The 13814-nt window shown below is 65.8% G+C and overlaps 1 protein-coding gene across 5 annotated transcripts; it reads right to left on the bottom strand.

Annotated features, from left to right (window-relative positions):
- Positions 1-758: 758 nt before the first annotated feature.
- On the bottom strand, positions 759-13485 carry SLC4A1 (solute carrier family 4 member 1 (Diego blood group)). Of its 5 annotated transcripts, none has more exons than XM_088179549.1 (22): positions 13340-13460; positions 10783-10874; positions 10594-10690; positions 9720-9789; positions 9504-9601; positions 8305-8378; positions 7943-8120; positions 7728-7863; positions 7375-7516; positions 7024-7093; positions 6286-6470; positions 5806-6016; positions 5493-5696; positions 5142-5290; positions 4599-4793; positions 3987-4154; positions 3781-3870; positions 3500-3666; positions 3137-3390; positions 2883-3052; positions 2503-2676; positions 759-2189 (listed from the first exon to the last, which is right to left on the bottom strand). In XM_088179549.1, exons 2-22 carry the CDS (start codon positions 10798-10800, stop codon positions 2109-2111), a joined length of 2931 nt encoding a protein of 976 aa, XP_088035675.1. In that variant the 5' UTR covers positions 10801-10874; positions 13340-13460; the 3' UTR covers positions 759-2108. The 5 variants fall into 5 exon arrangements, with proteins under 5 accessions (XP_088035675.1, XP_088035676.1, XP_088035677.1 ...); XM_088179550.1 differs by lacking the exon at positions 13340-13460 and adding an exon at positions 12024-12180; XM_088179551.1 differs by lacking the exon at positions 10783-10874 and having other exon boundaries at positions 13340-13485.
- Positions 13486-13814: the final 329 nt, after the last annotated feature.

Raw genomic sequence — 13814 nt, 5'->3', positions numbered from 1 at the left:
TGACCTCGCTGCCATCCCAGGGAGCAGCAGGGATGGGAAACGCGAGGGATGGGTGCAGGCAGAGCAGATCCCCCCACGGCTGGGGTTTGGAGGCAGGGCTGGCTCGTTGGAGCCCTCCGGAGTGGCTCATCCGTGTGAAGCCAGCAGGATCCGTGAGCCTGAAAAGGGGCTAGCAGCTCTGCTGGGCTTGGGACAGCCCGGTGGCCACGCTGGGATTTATCGCAGCCCCTCAGAGAGGCTTCGGGGATCGCTTTGGGAGCTGCTCCCAATCCCTGCCCTGTGGGAAGGCTGGGGGCGAACGGGCACGGCCCTTCCCACGGTGCCAGAGGCGGTGTCACCCATCCCTTGATGGGATTATGGAAAATCGGGGTCAGCGCAGTGCCAGGGGCTGGGGGAGGAGCAGGGGCCGCTCCGTGTCCTGTGCCAGCAGCGCTGGATCAGGATATTCCCAATCCCCCTGGAATGGGGACAGATGTGACGCTGGGGCAGCACCGGGAGTGCAGGGAGGAGGAGGAGGAGGAGGAGGGGGATGAGATCCCTGGGATGGCCACACAGAACACCCAGGGGTGACTCTGGGGAACGTTCCAGAACGCTGGGGTGCAGCGAGGATTTTGGGATTCAGTGACATCCCGGGACACCGTGGCAAGGATCTTGGTGCATTCCGGGGGGATGGACACCCCCAAAGGATGCTGCTGCTCTCTTTTGGGGGGAATGAAGGCACCATCCCAGAAAATTCCCAGCTGGAAAGAAAACCCCCATTTCCTTTCTGATTTTATTAATTTGTTTATTAAAGCCTGATACAGAGGTGTAGGGAAGGGAAGGAAAAAAACCCCAAAGATCAAAACATTTTTATTTCAGACACATAATTAATAAAACTAAACCAACCCAAACATGAGGCAGCTGCCCCTTCCCACCCCCCCCACGCTGATTTTGGGGTCCCTTGCTCTGATATTTGCAAAAAAGGAGCAAATTTGGAGCCTGATCTGGTGCTCTGCACCCTGGTCACATCCAACCCTTGGAGCTGCCCAGGGCAGGATTGGGAGCAATTCCAAGGGAAATGGGGCAAGACATGGAGAGCAAGCAAGGGAAAAATCAAGGAAAAACTACACGGATTTACCTGAAATGCTATAAAAATAAAGAGGACTAATTGACTAATTAACACTAACTTATCAATTAAATGACGCTGCCAGACTGGTCCATAGAGTTTAGGCCCTGACCAGGATCCTTTAAAATCATCTCTTCTAGAAAATTCTACATTTTGCTATAATTCTCTAGTATATACACACACGCACATGGCCCCGCTGCAGCGGGGGCACAACCAGCCCGAAAAATAAATTACAACCCCCCCCCAGTAGCATCAAATATACAGATCACTCCTTGCAGCTATTTTTTTTTTGTTTGGTTGGTTGGTTTTTTGTATTTTTAAGGTGCTTTTTAAGCCTTTTTAAAAATTTTTTGCTTGGCTCTAAGTGTACTCTACCCGCAGAAGCATCAGCATAATTGTAAGTATTTTTTGGTGTGTTTTTAGCACGATTGTTTTCATTGTAAATGTATAAACCCCCTTGCTGGACTATTTACATCCTGGCTCTGGGACGTGCTGGGAGTGCAGAGGAGCAATGATCCCATGGAGCAAGCGATGGAGAAAATGGGAAAAGGGCTCCACAGCTTGTTGAAAGTTCCTCTGGGGAGAGGGGCTGGGCTGGGGGGGCTCCCCAGGATGGGGGGGACAGTGGGGAGGAGCCCATCCTGCTGTATCCCTGTCCCTGCCTTCCTCCTCCCTCCAGGCTCCGGGGTCTTCCTGCCCACGCTGGGAGCCTGGTGGTGGCCTTGGGGACAGGACAGGGACACATCCCACCTTGCCACGGGTGGAGGGTGGCTCGTGGGGCCCGCCCAGCCCAGGCAGGCAGCAAAGTGGGGGTGAGATCACATCATCCAAAATATTTTTTAAAATAGACCAAAAAAAAAAGGAAAACTAAAAAAGGCTCCATTCCCAGGGTGGGCAGGTGGGGACGGTGTCCCCTGTCCTCGGTTGCCCGGTGGCCCCAGGGTGGCAGCAGTGGAGGTGGAAGCGGGGCTGGGGGGGCATTGGGGGCCGGGGGCGCCGGCCCTTAACTGGGCATCGGCACCTCGTTGTACACATCTGTCCCCTCGGCCTCGTCAAAGGTCACCACGGCGTCATCTGCGTCCAGCTGGAGAGAGGAGAGGAGTGAGGGGACAGGAATGGGACAGGGATGGGACAGGGATGGGGTGAGGACAGGAATGGGGACAGGAATGGGACAGGGACAGAGTGAGGATGGGGACACGTGTGGGAATGAGGGACACAGATGGTGACAGAGACAGGGATGGACACAGAGGGAGGATGGAGACGGGGATGGGGAGGAGAACAGGGACAGGGATGAGGCAGGGACAGAGGCAGGGACAGAAATGGAGGTGAGGACGGGAGCAGGAGCCGGGAGAGAGGCGGGGCTGGGGACAGGGCTGGGTGTGCCAGGGCTAACGTACACATTTGAGCTCGATGTCCCGGAAGATCCTGGGGAGCAGGAAGCGCCGCAGGGGCACGGTGAGGATGAGGACGAAGGGCAGCGCCAGCGAGGCTGGGGTGGACTTCACCACCCACAGCACCACAAGGAAGATGATCTGGGTGAAGGTGAACAGGTGCATCCTCCAAGTCTTCACCTGTGGGACGAGGAGCCGAAGGTTGAGGACAGGGACAGGGTCCCACACCCTTCCTGGGGTGTTGGCTGCTGCGGGAGCAGCGCCGTGCCCCAAGGAAGCCAGCGCTGGAGGAGGAGGCTCTCTGGGGAACCCCGAGCCATTTCCAGGGGTGTCACAGCCCAGGACACCCCCCAGACCCACATGGGGGTCGCACAGGGCTCACTCACCCGTGTGACATAGGGCTCGTCAGGGTGGTACTTGGGGGGCTTCAGCAGGAGCAGGATGCGGTCGAAGAGCTGGATGCCAAAGAGGGAGGTGACCCCCATGTAGAGGAAGATGCCGAAGAGCACGGCCAGGGGGATGTACTTCAGGATGGGCTCCATCAGGATGGACACGCCTGCAGGGGAGAAGGAGAGGTTGGGGAGAGACCCTGGGGACCCCCAACCCTCACTGCCCGTCTGGGGACCCCTCCCCAGCTCACCAATGAGCACAGCCACCAAGAGGCCGCTGATGCGCTGCTCCTTGACCTCCAGGATCTGGGATTTCTCTCCTGGAGCAGAGGTCTTGCTCATGATGGTGAGGGCGTTGGCGTGGGTGATGGTGCGGACGGTGGTGGCACTGAGCCAGGGCATCCCAAAAAGGGCTGCCAGCCCCCCCATGGCCACGATCAGCAGCAGGTCCAGGTGGAAGCCGGTGCCCTTCACCAGTTTCCTCTCGGGCTTGCTGACGATGAGGCTGTGGGGACACAGGAACCAGTTGGTGACACAGCACGCCGGGGAGGTGCCCTCTATCCCCAGACCACCCGGCACCCCACAGCCCTCCCCTCCCACATCTCCGTCCTCACGTGGTGATCTGTGTCTCGAGGAAGATGAGGATGAAGACGAGAAGGGCAGGAATCACGGAGGCAAACATCATCCAGATGGGGAACGGGACTTTCTCCCCCATGGGCTGGATAAACCAGCCCCGGGCACTCGAGTTGGTGACCTGCAGCCCTTTGGGGACGCTCAGTTTCTGGATGGGAGCAGAGAGCGGGGAGTGAGGGGTGGGACACAGGGACGAGCACCCGCTCCCATGTCCCCATGTGGGGACACCCGTCCCCCCCAACCCTGCCCTCCCCTCTCAGACCTGGGTGTACGTGTCGTTGATGAAGAAGTCGGCCAGTGCCATGATGAAGATGGAAATGGGCACCCCAAAATCCCCGATCAAGCGCCGGACCTGTGGGGACACCGTGAGAAACCTGCACGGCCCCCCCACCCCGAGGGGTCCCACCGCCCCCTCCTCTGCGGGGACAGGCAATGACTTTGGGTGCAGGGGCATGGGGGGACCCTCACCTTGCCAGGCAGGAAGGAGCTGTTCTTGAACTTGCGCAGGAAGAAGGCCAGGAAGAAGGTGCCAGCCATGAGGACGAGGGACAGCAGCGCCGTGTTGGGCTCTGGCACCCCACGCTGGTACTCATCCTGCACGTTGTAGCGCCGCTGCAGCGGGTGATCCTTGAAAATCTGGGGAGGGAGGAGAAGAGCGTGAGGGAGGGTGGAGATGGGGATCCCTGCACCCCCCTGCCATGGTGGGAGCCCTGTGGCACCTTCCCGGTGGGTTCAGGATGTGAACCAGGGGCTGGGTGAGGTTGAGAGCTCAGCACAGGTTGAGCAAGGGGCGTTTTTAGGTTGATTTTCTGTGTGGTTTTGGAAGTGGGGACAGAGCAAGGGCTGGGTGGTGCAGTGGGGATGGACAAGTGTGCCCCAAAATCCCTCCACAGAGAGAAGCATGGATCACACAATCACAGAATAGTCAGCGCTGGAGGGGCCTCACGAGCTGGGAAACACCTGGGAAAGGGGAGGGAGCACCGGGAGACTCCCTCCCTCACCTGCATCCCACTGTTTCTATGGAAACCTGGGGGACAACCGCAATCTACAGCCCCCCACCGTGGGACCCCGTGTCCTCACCGTGACCAGCTTGGAGAAGGTCTCAAAGATGAAGATGAGGGAGATGAGGAAGGAGAAGATCTCCTGGGTGTAGCGGGACAGGTAGCGCACCAGGAAACTGCCCTCGCAGGCCACCACCACCAGCACCAGCAGGATGAGCCAGAAGCCGATCCAGACCCGTCCCACGATGTATTCCAAGCCATTGCTGCTGCAGAACTGGGGAGCCAGAGGGCACAGCCCTGTCAGTGCCCTGGAGCCCCTGGCATGGGCACCCAGCTGTGCTGGACCCACGGTGGCTCCGTGTTGGCAGGACCCCCGTGGGGTCACCTGCCCAGCAGCACCTGCCTGGCATCGCCCGTGGGCTGTCACCCACTTGGGGTCACCTGAGTGGTGTCACCCCTGGGTCATCACACGGGTGACATCACCCCCGCACACCCTCCGTGTGCCATCCCCCACGCGGCTGCACCCTGACCCTGTCCCTGGGCTGCTGGGGACACCCCAGCCTCTCTGTGGGGACAGCTGGTGGCAGCTTGGGGGGCACCCCGGGACGCAGGTGGCACCCACCGAGTAAAAAGCTTCCTCAAAGACGAGGAGGGGTCCCGAGAAGCCGACGACGAGGAGGGGCTGGGCGCTGAGGAGGCTGAAGAGCACGCACTGCACACAGGTAGAGATGAGCAGCTCCGACACCCCCATCATCCCCTTGGTCTTCTCACCTGCGGGGAGCGGAGCCGGTGGGTGCCGGGCTGGGGGGACAGCGCTGTGACCCCACCCCACACCTCTCGGCACCGGGATTAGGGGCAATAACCCCCCCGGAGCATCCCAGTGGGAAGGTGGAGAAGGCGGAGACACCCCCAGCCCCACCGTGGGGGGACATCCCCGTCCCCAGGAGTGTCCCCAGCCTGTCCCTCCCATTACCCAGCAAGCCCCCGAAGGTGATAGCGGGTGACAGCGCCGCGAAGTAGATGAAGATGACGGCGGCCAGGCACTGCGGGTTCAGGGCGTCCTTGATGTCGCTGAGATATTTGGGGTAGCGGCGGCGGATGTCCCGCACCAGCCCCCCAAAAGGCCGCCCCGTCCTGCGCAGGGGGTCATCGTCCTCCGCAGCCGCCTCGTCCGGCCCTGGGGACACATCAGGTGGCCATGAGCGGACCCCGCGTGTCCTAGGGGGATGTCCCGCCAGCCACGGGGACGGGGAATTGCGGGGTGCCCGGGGTGGTCCCCGCCGTACCCAGATCTTTCAGGAATTCCCCGATGTGCAGCCTCTCGAGGGGTTGGTAGCGCCGCCGGAGCAGCTCCTGCTGCAGCGGCACCAGGGCCCGGAGCAGCGGCTCGCTGGGGGCCTCGGTGGGCGGCAGGACAATGCTGGCATCCAGGAAATCCTCCACGCCCCGCACCAGCTCCTGCCGCCCCTCGGCCAGGTACGCGTCCCTGCGGAACACCTGCGGGGCGGCCCCGGCACTCAGGCAGTGCCAGCACCCCGAGTGTCCCCTGAGTGTCCCCGTGGGGACACGGGGGTGAGGGGGGACACGGGGGCTTGGGGATAAGGGGACGTAGGGAGGTGAGGACACAGAGTCTTGGGGACAGGGGCGTGAGACCACAGAGGTGTGGGGATCAGAGAGGGACATGGCACAGGGGACAAGGACGGCTCCCAGGATGGGGAGCCCGGGTGCTCGGGGCGTGGTGGCAGTGGCAGGTGGGTGACCCGTACCCTCTCGGACATCATGGTGGCGATGGCACGGCCCATCTCGTGGTAGCTGATCTGGGGGGTGTCGGGCCCCAGGACCACGACGAGGAAGCGGACGGGGATGGACACGTCGAGGACACCGTCCATTGTCACCGCGTCCTTCAGGCGCACAAAGGCCAGCATGGGCTGCTCCAGGAAGGCTGCACAGCCTGGGAGGAGGATGGGACGGGACAGGGATCATGGGGGACCATGCACAGGGACACGGGGGATGGGGACGTGAGGACATGGGAGCACACAGACACGGGAACGGGAAAACACGGGGACATCGGGAATGGAGACGAGGTGACACAGAGGCACGGGAACAAAGAGAACGGGAGGGGGGAACAAAGACATGAGGTCACTGAGACGAAGGGGCAAGTGGGCATGCAAGTACAGGGACGTGGGCACAGGGACACACGGATGGGTGGGCATGGGAGTACAGGGACACAGAGGACATAGAGGCAGGAGGACATGGGGACAGGGGACATGGGGAGAGGGGCCCAGAGAGCAGCGCTGAGCAGCAGCAGGCGGCGGCGAGTGCTGAGAAAGGGGAGAGGCAAAAAAGGGGCAAGAAAAGCAGCGCATGAGCGAGCGCAGTGAGGGGCACTGGCAAAGCTCCCCCTGCACCCCCCGAGCCTGCTCCTACCCCCGAGCCTGCACCCCCAGCCCGGAACCCAGCACCCAGCACCCAGCCCAGCACCCAGCACCCTGCTGAGCACTCACCCACAAGGACCAGGGTGGCCTCGGCTCCCTCTGGGATTGTCTCCAGGAGTTGGGGTTTGGGGACCCCGCTCTGTTGCGGGCAGAGGATGGCAGGAATCAGCCGGCCAGCCTTGGTGGCTGTCCCCACGGTCCCCTGTGTACCCTGCATGTCCCCCAGCTCTGTCCCTGTGTGTCACCCACCACCCCCTGCGTGTTCCTCTGCCTCTCCCCCTCCATCCCCAGCCTGTCCCCTTCTGTCCTGTGTGTGCACAGCTGGAGTGTGCACCTGTGTGCCAAGGTGTGTACCCTGTGTGCATCTCCCACTCCCAGCCCCACACCCCAGTGTCCCCCGTGCCCCCCGTCCCTGCTCACCTGCTCTTTCCCTGCGATCCTGCTCATCTCCATGGGCCGCTGCTCCCGCAGCAGTGGCCGCTCCACGTCCGTCCTGCTGGTGCCCGAGCGCTGCACCAGCGCCGGCGGCATCGTCCACACGGACTCATCCTCGGTGGGGTGGCTGAAAACATCGGGGGTGGTGTCAGACACCCCAGTGCCAGACAGACACCCCAGTGCCGCCAGTTCCTCCCCAGACAGCCCCACGGGTGTGCAGGTACCCCCAAAGCAGGCTGAGGGGCAAAGCTCTCCCACCCTGAGCCAGGCTCCTGCTGGATGCACTGGGGAGGGTCCCAGGCCCTGGGATCCCCCGGGACCCCCAGCCCTGGCTGTACCTGTGGCGCAGGAGCAGCGTCCTCATGACATCATCGCGGTCCTGCGGCTTCATCTGCCCCTCGTAGATGAGCTGGTCCAGGAGGATGTGGACGATGGCCGGCAGCGAGGTGGCCTCCACGCCGAGGAGAATGGCACCTGCGGGGACAGCACTGTCACCATCCAGCCAGCTCAGGCTCCTCGTCACCCTCCTGGTGGTCCCCAGAGGTGTCCCCACCTTTGTTCAAAGCCCGGCGGATCTCCAGGAGGCTGTGGTAGGTCAGGAAGGAGAGATGGGGCTGGCTCCAGTCCCCTGATTCCTGGAAGTCCTCCTCCAGCTTGAGCCAGTGGCCAGCCTCCATCCAGCACAAGTCCTTTGCATTGTCCAGCACCAGCTCGTGCAGCTCCACATATCCCTGCAGCCAGACATGGAGGGGGTCAGGGTGTCCCTGGCCACACTGGGGACCCTCAGGACACTCGGCATCCCCCCCGCAGGGCCCTGGTATCCCCAGGGCTGAGTTGTGGGGTTGGTCCCAGGGTCGCCACAGTCCACCCACCCCAGAATGGGGAGGGAATGGGGGTCCCTGGGGCAGCACCCACCTCATGGGTGTCCTGCTGAGACAGGAGCCTCCTGCTCCCCGTTGCCTCCAGGTCCACATCAGTCACTGACACAGCTGCAAGTGGAGCCACCAATGCGTTAGCCAGTCCCTGCCCCAGCCCGAACCCCTCCGGGGTCTGCCTGAGGTGCCTCCTATCATCACAGCCATCCCAGCCCCCTTTGGGGTCACCTTTGGTGTCCCCTTCTCCATCATCCCCACCCCAGCCGCGTTGGGCACTCTCTGGATGTGCCCTCCTTGTTGCCTCACCCCAGACCCAGCTGGAGTTTGCTGGGTGTCCCCCTCCGCCACCTCTCGCCCTGCCCGTGCCCACCTCGGTCCCGTCACATCGCCAGAGACCGGCCTCTGGGGCAGGGTGACAGTCTGGGGACATCACCGGAGCCGGGGTGAGGACGGGGCTCGTGGCCACCGCCCTGCCACCGGCACAGCCCCAGGACCGAGCACCACCACTGGAATGGGGACACGGGGACAGCACATCCCCGGCCAGCCTGACCCCCGAGGTGTCCCTGTCCCCGTCCCCTGCCTACCTGCGGCCCCCCCTGCGCTCCCCATGTCCCCGCGGCTCCGTCCCTATAAAGTGGGGAGCGATCCCCGCGGCCGCCCTGCCGTAAATCCCGCAGCACTTCCTTTGCTGACAGTAAACACCAGCGCGGCACCCGCCCGCCCGCTGTCACCCCACGGCGGGGACAGGCTCACCCCGTCCCCCTCCGCCCTCCACGGGGACCAGCGCGGTCCCCTGGCCGTCCCCAGCCAGGTCACCCTGCGGGGGGATGCCGCGACAGCCGCATCCCGCTCTGCCGGGGCAAGGATGCAGCGCCCATGGGAGCAGGGATGGGGCTCGTCCCCCGCTCTGTGTCCCCGACAGTGCTGGCGTGGCTCGTGGGCACGAGCGTGTCCTCGTCCCTGCCCGCCGCCACCGCCACCGAGCCGCCCGGCGCCGGCCGGCGTTCGGCCCCAAGTGGTTCTTGTCCTCACCCCAAACAAAGACTTTATTTATCCTCAATCAGTGGGCGATTACGGGCAAGTGGCAGCGGTCACCCCGCGGCGTGCCCTGACGCCCGGGCGACCGTCCCCCCGCGGAGGGTGGGACACGGGGGTGGCAGAGCCGGGGCAGGCAGGGCTTGAGGTGGGGGGGGACGCCGGGGCTGGGCTTTGTCCCCCGGGGCCCCCGCGGTCACTCACGCTGCCCTTCGCCACGGCTGGGCTGGCCCGGGGGGACCCCGGCCGAGCGCCTCTTCCCGTCCAGGTCATAAAATCCCCGGCGGCCGGGCAAATACTGGCTGCAAAACACACACCGCGGGCACGGGGGTTCAGCGCCGGGCACCGCGGGTGCCACCAGCCTCCCCCGGTGATGCCAGCCGGGCAGGCAAGAGCCCCCGCCCCGATGTGGGGACTCACCGCAGGGGGTTCATCTCCTCGGCCCTGGCCCTCCACGCCTGCAGGGGGGACCCGATGCCAGCGCCGGCCCCTGCGCGGAACAGGGGCAGCGTTACCCCGGTCTGTGTCACCCCGGCGGGGGACCCGAGCCCAAACTCCTCCTCAGGGCGGCAGCTCCGAAACAGCCGTGCCCGGGGCACGCAGACCCCCAGACTCCCCTCACCTCCCTCCAGGGGGGCTCGAGGACCTCGGGTGTCCCCAAGCTCAGCCCCACTTCAGGTACCCACGGCTGGAGGTGGCACCTCACGGCTCCAGAGGGAGCCGCTGCCTTTGGGCGATGCCGCCCTGAGGGTGGGAGTCCCTGCCTGACCCCGAGCGAGCCCCACTGCCAGTGCCACGCTGGCACCCAGGAAACGCATCCATGCAACGCTCTGCTCATGCAACACATCTGTGCAGCCCATGCAACGTGCCTGTGCCATGCTGGCACCCATGCCAATCCGCCATGCGTGCCCACGAGAAGCTGCAGCCAGGAAACGCCCGTGCCCATGCAGGGCTGGTGCCCCTGCAACGCCCCTGAGCCATGCTGGTGTCCCTGCACCCACAAAACTCTGCTGCCAACGTGTGACCTTGAGCCACTGGTGCCCTTGCGATGCTGGCACCCAGCCGGTGCCAGTGCCCCTGTGGTGCCATCGCTCCTGCAAAGCTGTCACCCGTGTAATGCCGTTGTCACACATGCAGCAGTGTCCCCTCTGCCACACCGGTGCCCGGGTGGCACAGCAGTACCCGTGCTCTGCCACACCCGTGCAGTGCTGGCACCCCTGACACAGGTGCCCATGCAATGCCTCCCCTGGCGCCCACGCTGCCAGCGTCCCCCAGCACCCCAGGAGCCACTCACTGCTCATCTCGCCCAGTGACAGGTGGGAGCTCTTCAGGCCGAGGTCCTCGTAGCCTTCGGGGTCCAGGGTCCTCCTCATCCCCTCCTCGTAGGCCTCCTGCGGGACAGACAGAGGGGGGTCAGAAGGATCTGCGGGGCCGTGCCGGGGCGCAGCGGCGGAGCCGGGGCGGGGGGGCCGGGGGTCCCTACCTGGCCGGGCCCCTCCATGGCTCCGGGCTCGGCCCCCGCTGCCGCCTCGGCGCGTCCCGGCGCTCAGCCCGGTGCCACCATAACCCGGCGCTCTGCGGGGCGGGCCCGGGGGAAACGAGAGAGAACAAGTTAGCAGAGAGCAGGACATCGCTCGGTGCCCCCGGGACTGGGCTTTGTCCCAAGGGATGGAGCCGTGGCCGTTCCCGCAGCCCCTGCCTGCCTAACCCGCTCCCCACGGGCTGGGAGGTCCTGGGCTTGGGGGTCCCCAGGGAAGTCATGCCCTGCCCTGCCGCCATACGGGATGGGAACCGACGTCAGGACATGGCAGAGCCCCGGCAGTTTGCCACCAGGGACGTGGCATCCAGCCCTGAGCCACCCGTGCCCACGCACGCCGTGCCCTGTGCTCAGGGTCAGGTCCTGCACGGACCCACAGCCGGGGTCGGCTCCCCTATGGGCCCACGCTCAGGAGCTGGGATCCCACACGACCCTCCCGTGGGTGGGTGGGGGTCCTGTACAGACCCACGCACATGTCTGGGGTCCTACACAGCCCCTTGCACCCTTGTGGGGGTCCCGTACAGCACCCCCCAAGGGCTGAGGTCAGGCACACAGCGCCCTGATCCCCCCTCACACGGCCCCAGCCCCTGGCAGAGTGGGAGAGGGAGATGGGGGGAAACTGAGGCACAGCTGAACTCACGGGACACCCCAAACCCGGACGGGGTGAGCACCCCAAAGCCCCCCAGGGTGCACAGGCCCCTGCTGCTGCTGCCCTTCCATCATGTGCCCCCTTGTGCCCCCCTGTGTCCCCTGTCACCTCCCGTGTCCCCTGTCACCCCCTGTGTGTCCCTTGTGTCCCCTGTCACCCCCTGTGTCCCCTGCCCCCCCCCACCCTCGCAGCTGCCCCAGGGCTGCGCCGCGGGACAACCGCCAGGGGGCGCCCTGCCCGCACTCCGCCCCCCCCAATTCCCCTCCCGGGGCAGCCCCGGAGGGTCCCGGGGGTCCGGACCCCCCCCAAGAACCTCCTCAGCCGAGACCCCCGCCCGCCCCCGCCCAGAGTCTCTGAGGAGGGGGTGTCACGACCCGGGACCCCCAAAGCCGCTGTTCCAGCTCCCCCGTGGGGACCCCACAGCTCGGGGGGGACGAGGGGCTCCGGCTGCCCCCGCTCCCCCCGCCCAGGGACCCCACACGGGGATCGGGTCAGGGCACGGGCGGCTTTGGGGGGAACCAGCCCCCCCAGATCTCACCAGGGTGATGCAGGAGCTCGCTCCCGGCCGGGGGCGGCGGGAGCCGGGCTGGGGTCCCGGACACCCCGCGGGGGCCACGGGATCCCCGGCGGGGCCACACGGGATCCCCGGCGGGGCGCGGGAGCCGCGGCGGGGCCACGGGATGGACGGCGAGCCTCTGACTCGGCCGTCTCCTTCCTGCCCCGCCTGGCCCCGGGGCCGGCGGCCCCCGGCCCCCCAGCCCGGCCTGTCCCGGGCCCCCCCGGCCCCCCCAGCCCCGCCGGCGGCTCTTGCATCAGCCCGGTGCTCCGGGCTGTGCCCCACTGATAACGCCCGGCCCCGGGCGTCGGCCCCCGCCCCGCTCCACCCGCTGCCCCCCGCTCTGTCCCGCAGCGCCCCGGGCCGGGCTGCGGGGCCGGGCACCCGCGGGGCTCTGCGGCAGCTGGCAGCGAGGTCACCGGGACCCGCCGAACGCATCCCTGCAGCCCCCGGGCTGTGCAGAGCCCGCCCAGCCCCGCACGGAGCCCAGGCTGCAGCCCTGGCACGGCAGGATGGGGCACGGCACGATGGGGCTCGTCCAGCCCCACGAACCCCCCGGGCGGCGCGGGGCCCCCAGACCCGCACCGTGTGCGTGGGATGGAGCCCACCCCGCGAGTGGAGCCCGTGTCCCCGCAGCACCCGGCCAGCGTGCTCCCTATGGGATCCATACATCCATCCCACAGCACCCACGCGGGGCTGGGATCCCTCCGGCCACCACGGCCCCCTATGGGATCCATACATCCCATACATCCCCCGCCATGGCTCAGGACTGCGCTCGCAGCTCCTACACCAACACCGCGCGGCTCAGCACGGAGCCCGCACACCCCCAGCCGTCCCGCACGGTCACCGGGATCCTTCCCGCAGCCACCAGGGCTCTGCGGAGCCCCCAGATCCCACACCGTGCACGGGGCATGGCTGGGAGCCCTCCTGCTTCCCTCCACAGCACATCCCAAACCATCCACGCAACACGGGGCTGCTCCTTCCCTCAGTGGGTACAGCTCCCCATGGAGTCCATGCCATCCATGCCATCCATGCCATGCCATCCCTGCAGCATGGCTTGGATCTTCCATCCAGCAGGTGCCCAACTTGGCTCCCTATGGAGTCCATACACCCCTCACCGTCCCCATGGCACGGCTGGGACTCCTCTGGTGGCTCCCTATGGAGTCCATACATCCCATCCCACAGCGTCTCCCACCCCAGCACCCCCCTCAGACAGCCCCGGGGGCACCCCAGGGTGCCCTGCCAGCCAAGCCACCCCCCGTCCCACCAGGGACACCCCGAGGTGACCCCGCACCTACCCTGGGGTGCCTCCGCCGCCCCTGCCCGCGCTCTGCCTGCGGCTGCCCGGGCTGTGAGACTCCAACGCCTGAGTCACGCTCGCCTCCCTAATCTTGCCCCCCTCGGGCTCACCCGGCCCCCCCCGGGGCCCCCCTCAAAAACAAGGTTATCGGGGTGCAACATCTGCGGGGTGTAAAGCTGCGCCCCGGCTAAGCCCCGCCTGCGCCCCGCTGTCCTCCCGGCCCTCACCCAGCCCGGCACCCCGAACCTGCTCCTGCTGCCCCCCCCGTCCCCCCAATCTTGTTTACCTCCGGGTTTCCCTGCAGGGAATCCCCGGGATCCCCCCGGTTGTCCCCCCCTCCCCCTTTCCGCGGGGTTGGGGTGTTCTGCTTTAAAAAAAAAAAAAAATTAAAAAAAAGGGGGTTCCTGGGGAGGTTCCCCGGGGAGGAGGCTCGGGGGGGACACGGGGACGGGGTGTCCGTCTGAGCCATGGCA

This window comes from Sturnus vulgaris, chromosome 27 (assembly GCF_052056855.1).
Source record: "Sturnus vulgaris isolate bStuVul1 chromosome 27, bStuVul1.hap1, whole genome shotgun sequence".
Taxonomy (NCBI): Eukaryota; Metazoa; Chordata; class Aves; order Passeriformes; family Sturnidae; genus Sturnus; species Sturnus vulgaris.
This window is presented reverse-complemented; position numbering and strand designations above follow the sequence as displayed.

Excerpts from the sequence above, each read along its gene's own strand:
- SLC4A1 (XM_088179549.1), bottom strand. Across the intron at positions 6,471-7,023 it reads GGCCACCCTGGTCCTTGTGG|GCTGTGCAGCCTTCCTGGAG; the intron begins GTGAGTGCTCAG and ends TCCTCCTCCCAG. Across the intron at positions 3,871-3,986 it reads GCTCCTTCCTGCCTGGCAAG|GTCCGGCGCTTGATCGGGGA; the intron begins GTGAGGGTCCCC and ends GTGTCCCCACAG.